The sequence below is a fragment of the Parasteatoda tepidariorum genome, chromosome 2 (genome assembly GCF_982258835.1).
Source record: "Parasteatoda tepidariorum strain Cologne lab strain chromosome 2, Ptep-v5.0, whole genome shotgun sequence".
Taxonomy (NCBI): domain Eukaryota; kingdom Metazoa; phylum Arthropoda; class Arachnida; order Araneae; family Theridiidae; genus Parasteatoda; species Parasteatoda tepidariorum.
This window is the reverse complement of record NC_141756.1, coordinates 26,384,900-26,391,900: the sequence shown is the minus strand read 5'-3', so window position 1 is coordinate 26,391,900 and position 7,001 is coordinate 26,384,900. Positions and strand designations below refer to the sequence as shown.

Here is a 7,001-nt window from a genome sequence, read left to right as displayed (position 1 = left end):
TCAGCTGATTTGAAATGAGATCCACAATCCCTTAAGATGTTCTTTGGTCTCTTTATGTTTCTAAACAAAGCATAAAAAATAAATGCCCTTTTAACATAAAACGATAGTTGTACTGTAAAAAAAATTTCTTCCTTCATGTTTCAGCATTCATACATAACTTTTTCAGAAAAAAAAATCTATATATATATATATATATATATATATATATATATATATATATATATATATGCTAGCAACATTTAGACCAATTTAAATTAGATATTCATTCAACACAAAACAATCCTATAAAAAATTTAAAAAAAAACTTTGATGAAATAAAAATTAGAGTAAATTATTTACACTTTTTAATATTGTGTTCAATAAACAAATTTTGTGTATTATAAAATCATATTATGATTGTGAGAAATAGAGACACTTTTTTGAAAAGCCACACAATCTCCGGTACACAAAAAAAATATGAAAACAGACACGAAAGCCACACATCAATTAAAACGAAAATGTATTAAAATTCATCTGAAAGTAAGATCCAGTCAGTGGTGTTACATCCTTTAGAACTGCTCTTAGAAGATATTAGAGGGTATGTTGTAATTTTGCAGTACAGCCAATGGTGGATACGATGTATTTTAGATGTAAATATAAACTACGAAGAAGTTAAGATACGTTTTCTACAGCCTCATGGACCCTCACTGTCATACTCGTACCCACAGAAGCCTTTGATATTGAAAGTAAATAAGTCACAGATCATTTAGAAGGTTGAAGTACTAACAACAACAGGTTAAGATTTTTTCATACCGTCTAATGAGATAAAAATAATTAACAAAAAAATAGCACTACATCATTCCTAACTATTTCATAAAATTTTATAATGCTTATATGTTTCAAAAATTACTAATTCTGTTCATAACATATTGTAACAGAGTTAATAATCATAATTTTAAAAAATATTTTCTATGAAATAAATGTTATTCATATCTTGTAACTATTTCACATATTTTTTGCATATCAAAAGGTAAACCATTTTTTAATAAGAAAAATATAATACACTTGCTAAAAATAAAAATGTTATTTTCGATACATTTTAGGAGACAAAAGTATGGGATAAATACTACTTTTGATATGAATGATCATTGATTTATATATTGGTTTAAGAATTTTAGGCTTTTTACTCAGTTTTCCATGTATATTGTATGAAATGTCTTAAAGGGGAAAAAAGTTGTACAGCATACCACTTTCAATTAATAAAAATTTTGGTTAGCAATAATTAATGTTTTTTTTTTTTTTTTAAATTTCAATTTCTATGCTACAAATTTGAAAGGTGTAGAAGAATGTTGTAGTTAAAAAAAAATATTTCTTTCATAATTCTTTGAGACCACATATCACAGGTCAAATCAGGTTGCTTTGAAAGTTGACCTAGCCTCAGAAAGTCATATAAGGTATCAAATGAAAGGTTTATTGCAATGGTGTTTCAAATCTTTTTTTAAACACCATTTACTTTCTTCTAAAGTAAAAAAAAAGTAACTTATAAAATAAAAGTTCTTAAAGTAACTTTTTTTAAGTAAAAAAAAAAATACAGTTATTTATATGTATGCAAGTTAGTGGTTTTTTCAGTGAAAATTTTATTTTTTCAAGTGTTTATAACTTGGACAAATTTCAAATTAAAAACTGTTCGAATTGTTTACTTTATCATGTGTGCCACTTGATGCACATTTGACCTAACTCTTAATACACAGCAGTAAATAATATGTAATCAAAAATCTAATCTATCATCATTAAAGTAAGTAGTCAACTATTCGAAAATAAATTTCATGTAACATGAATTTTTTTCATTTCCAATATTATTGTTATTTCCACAGAATTTTTATCATTTCAATATTATTGCTTATCATGATGAGCTTAGATTCACAAATATATTATTACTTTTCATTACTTCCAAATAAATATATAATAATTGAAAACCACATAAAAATTTTACCGATAATTTTTCTCTTGCCATAGTTTTATTAACTAGCGATAATTTTATTTTATTAAAACTGTGGGTTACAAATTCATTTATAAAATGTTAGAAGTAGAAACACTTTTAATGTCGAATAAACATAATATATAAACACTTAAACATCAATTTGAACTTTACTCCAGAATTATTTTTTATGTTACAATTATAATGCTTAATAATTAAGTACAAATGTTAGGAAATATGCATAGGATGATTAGACATTACATGGCATAATTATTCTTTTAATTTAGATCCGAATTTTCTTTTCCTTACAACAGAACGTAAGAAAATTATATAAATATTGCAGCTAAGCTTTTATAAGAGAATACTTAATTTAAAAGTATTTAAGAGCACCCGTTAACATACTCTTAATATCAAAATGACATACTTTTATTTAAAAACAAATAATAAACATAGCAAAGAAAACATTCATTTTTATTGTTACATTTATAAATATCTAAAAATTCGAAAACATTTTCGCCTAATTTCTTTTTTAAACACAAATCTCCTCTTTTCCAGTGTCTGTTTACGAAATAAAAGTAAACACAATCCATCAATGAACCAATTGTTTCATCACACCAAATACGAGATTACGCGAGAACACAGACAGGCGTGCACAAAATTATTGAAATTTTTATTTTAATTCACAATAAACGCGATAACTTCCCAAATTCTTGCAACCATGAGTGATAGTCAACAGCCAATCACAATGCGAAAAGCCCATTGATCCGACGTTATCATTTCCTTGTTGCCATTCTGTAGTAGAAACTATGGTTTAAAATTAGTTACCAATTCCTTAAAAGATAGAGACCCATTTTTAACTGGGTTTAACAATCTTCATTAGGGCAGAAATATTAAGCTGAAATAGAACGAAAACAAACGCACGCATTTTTCGGTTTCTTTTTCTCCCGAAAGAACAAAGACTTTCATATTTTAACGGTGTCAAATTTGTTAAACTTTTGTATTTCAGTTGTGTTTTTTGTTTTCACTTTTCTAAACTAATCATGTTTAAAAACTATAAAAAATGTTTATTCTTATACATGGACTATAGAAAATTTTTCTTTCTGTCATCATAGAACAGGCTCTAGTTTATATTGCTCTTTTATTGATAAAAATGTTAGCGAACGGTTATGGCGTTTAGATATATTTCCAAGAGGGTATAAGCAAGAAAGCTCAGCTTTCATTTCTTGTGTCTTACGAAATTTCAGTGATAGTATTGCAGATCTTGAGGATTACGCCAATCTTGGTACGGATGTTGAATGCGGCTTCAAAATTGAAATTATTGGTGCAAGTGGAAAAAAGTTAAGAACTCACGAAGAAACGATTGCTCAACCTGTGTGGTTGTGCCGAAAATTTCTTGAGATACAAAGAGTTGTTCAAGAGGCAGAAAATAGTGAAAATGACACTTTGACTGTCCTATGTCATGTGTATGGAAATAATTCTGATAAACAGGCGAATGATAAGGATGCTTGGCGCTCAAAAATGCTTATTGATCGGCTACATTGTAGCTGGGAAAAAAACATAATAGTTGAAAAAATTCTTCAGGAAAATTTTGTTTTTCCGAAAAGTGCAGAATTTAAGGTAGTCCTCACTATGCTCGGCGATTTCCTTAAAATAAATATTATAAAAGTCAATTCAAAATCTTTCACGGATCATATTGTGGAGTGTAAATTGTCATTGCTTGCTTGTGATGTTTATGATGAAAGCAGAAAGGCAATAGATTATCTCTGTACACAAAAAGCGACACATTTCTTTAAATCTAAGCATTTTTCTAGACCAGAAACATGGGAATTTCCCTCTGATATAATTTCTTACAAGCTCAATGAGCATATTTCATCAGTTATTGGCTGCAAGACATCTTTTAGTTATAGACTTTTTTGTGAATTTTTGTGCTCAAATGGTTTGGAACAAGTGCTTCCTGTGACTGTAACAAATACTGATACTGTTGTTAAAAAGCATCCAACTTTAAAAGATGATTTACAACAGATGTTTTTAACTAAAAAGCATTGTGACATTAAGTTAAGAGTAGATAATCAAGTTATAGAAGCCCATAAAAATGTTTTGACTGCGCGATCACCAGTATTTTCTACTATGTTTGAACAGAACATGACAGAAGCTTGTACTGGTATTATTGACATTGTTGATATTGATGTAAAAACTATGTATCTACTCTTAGAGTTCTTGTACACCGATACTGTTAATGGACTGGATGTTGAACAGGCTAAATCATTGATACTTGCTGCTGAAAAGTATCAGGTTCTATCACTTAAAGAAAAGTGTGCTGATATATTATATTCTGAAATGTCTGTTGAAAATATGTGTGAAATTTTAGTATTGGCCGATACTGTTGCTGATGTAGAGCTAAAATCGGCTGCTATAGAGTTTATGGAGGCAAATGTAGACAAAGTTAAGACATATACTGATTGGGAATTATGGAAAGAAACTCACCCAAAATTAACAGCTGAAGTTCGTGCTAAATTTAAGGCAATCTTTTCCTCAACAAAAATGTCAGAATCTGTTGAGTTTATTAACAATTTAATAACATGAATGACTGCGAAGGAGTTAATAAGGGTGAGATTATACTTTTTAGAAAAATAACGAATTTAAAATAATATTTGCTGTTAACTGTTATTAATTATAAGTAATAACTAATGATATTTATTGTATACAGCAATTTCACTTACCAAATATGCTAAAATTCATAGAGTTATGACACGTAGTATAAAAGTTATGACATTCCATCCAGAAAAATATTTACAAAAAAAAAAAATGGTGCACCAGCAAATTAATATTGGTAAAATTGAATCAAGCTTTAAAAATTTTTTTGCGTAAATCTTTTACTTGAAGCAAGTGTCATTCTTTGTCTTGTATATTTAAATACTTGGATTTAAAATGTACTCTTTTCTTACTTCAAAATTGTCTATCAATTGGCAGATTCTTATAAAAGATGATTCCTTATAGATGGTTAAAGAAGTAGAAATTAAGTCTGCTCAATATCGTAGATAATTTTTTTTCGCCTTGTTAAGTCATTCTCTTGTTTTTTCTTTTTTTTTTCCTTTCTTTAAATGCTTGAAGTGCAAATTTATATTATTTCATGTAGAATTTTCCTAATTTTTAAAAACTTTAACTGTTTTAAGTGGTTTATTGTATTTTAAATAGGGACTATTAAAATGATTTACCGCTTTTGGTTAAAAAGGACCAGAAAATTTGGAGATTCCTTAGGACCAGTGGCTTACAGCTTACAAAGTCTACCAGAATCACTGTGTATGTCATTGAATCTATTCTTATTTTAAAATAGGTAGAAAAACATTCACTTTTAAACTTATTATTAGTTAACTAATGTTTTTTTTTATCAGGAGATATAAAGATAACTTATCTAAAATTAATTATTGAATAACTACAAATATACTCTCTGTTTCTTTTTTTTTTTTTTAATTTTTTTTTATTCTACCAACATGTATTATTTTTCAGAGTTTGAATCAACTTTTATGTTTAAATGTTGTGACAATGACTTTTTTTTTTAAATCTAAAATTGTTTGTGTTAGGTCTTATGACTTTTATTCAATTATTAAAAAATTAGATCTTGGGATTTCCATAATGCATTCAGTTTTTTAATTGACGGATAACTTAGTTATTCTGTACTGTAAATCAAATTATATTAATTTGTGTTTGAAAATTGTAGACACATTTTTAAAAATATATTGAGATATTTTTTAGTTCAAAATGCGTGATTTTGAAAATTATAATAGCTTAAAATGTCTGTTTAAAAAAGCAATGTTAATTTTGAGTCCTTTCCTAGCTAAAACTTTAGATGTTTTAGGTTGATAACTGACAAAATTACAAAGATTTTTGATGAGAAAATTTTTTAAAACTTGTTACAGTTTAGATGAAAAAGTTGCTCCTGGGGACTTTTAAATGATTATTGACTGCATTTGGGCACATAATCTAGTATAAAAGTGCGACAATATTGAATTTCTCTACTTGCAAACTAGACCAAAAATGTTTTAAATGAACCTGTTAAGTCACAGTCTGAAGAGGAAAAGAGCCACTGCTAAAAAACATAATGTGAAAACAAACCATTACAAATCTAATTACTTTTTATTGTTGTTTGCAATGCCTATCTCTATATTTATATATTAAATTTATTTTTTCCATTACAGATTGCATTTCTGCTTATCACCTGGAAAAAAGATGAATACACTAAAATATTTGCTTAACATGTGATGGATGATGTCATCCAAATTCAAAGATTAAATAGAATTTGTTTTGTGTCAGTACTTTTATGACGTTTACTACTGATGTAGTATATATGTACTACTGATGCGACTTTGGAACAAATTGATATAAATTGCACTCAACAATTCATCAAAATAAATAAAATTTCAAGAAATGGATACCAGTTGTGAGTTGCAAAATTGGAATCATCCTTTTTAAATGTTGCTTTTTAAAATTCCTTTTTGTTAACAAATTTTGAATCATAAAAAAAAGTGGTTATTTTCAGCAGATTGTTTCATTTTAAGTGCAATAATTATGTAGTATTACATTGTATTAATAAATCTCTTTCATGTAACTGTTGATGATATTTTGTGAATTATTAATTTTTTAATAATTTAATTGTAATTTGTCCATATGTTAGTTTCCCTTTTTGTGTTTTTTTCATTTTATAAAATCCTAAAAGAATGACAAAAATATAGTATTTTTCCTCTTGTTTTAGCTGGTCTTGTAGCTAAATATTCTGCTTTCATTGAAATGATATTTTTGTTTTACTGTATATCTCTGTATATAAGTCACATTTTTAAACCCCTAAAATTATACAAAAATCAGGGTGTTTACTTAAACACTAGTCATGCAATCAGACATTCCTTGATTGTTAAAATATCAAGGAAGATTGTAATGAATACTTTAAATAACATTTCAAAAAAAGAATAAAGAAAGTTGAGATAATTAAGTCGAGAGTTCTTTAAAAATCTATCACAATTCAAACTTTTAAAACATACCATAAAGATGC

The 7,001-nt window shown here is 27.1% G+C and overlaps 1 protein-coding gene and 1 long non-coding RNA gene across 4 annotated transcripts; one reads left to right on the top strand and one right to left on the bottom strand.

The window, feature by feature from the left end:
* Positions 1-482: 482 nt before the first annotated feature.
* LOC147814864 (uncharacterized) lies at positions 483-2,520 on the bottom strand. The gene is made up of 2 exons (XR_015431311.1): positions 2,382-2,520; positions 483-711 (listed from the first exon to the last, which is right to left on the bottom strand). It is a non-coding gene; the product is annotated as an uncharacterized LOC147814864 (long non-coding RNA).
* A 310-nt stretch (positions 2,521-2,830) lies between these two features.
* On the top strand, positions 2,831-6,568 carry LOC107445089 (speckle-type POZ protein). Of its 3 annotated transcripts, none has more exons than XR_001584206.4 (3): positions 2,861-4,564; positions 5,153-5,257; positions 6,154-6,568. XR_001584206.4 is itself a non-coding variant. In XM_016059422.4 (2 exons), the coding sequence occupies exon 1, from the start codon at positions 3,476-3,478 to the stop codon at positions 4,538-4,540; it is 1,065 nt and encodes a 354-aa protein (XP_015914908.3). In that variant the 5' UTR covers positions 2,831-3,475; the 3' UTR covers positions 4,541-4,564; positions 6,154-6,568. The 3 variants fall into 3 exon arrangements, 1 of the variants encoding a protein (XP_015914908.3); XR_001584207.4 differs by having other exon boundaries at positions 2,865-4,564; positions 5,153-5,291; XM_016059422.4 differs by lacking the exon at positions 5,153-5,257 and having other exon boundaries at positions 2,831-4,564.
* The last annotated feature ends 433 nt before the right edge of the window (positions 6,569-7,001 follow it).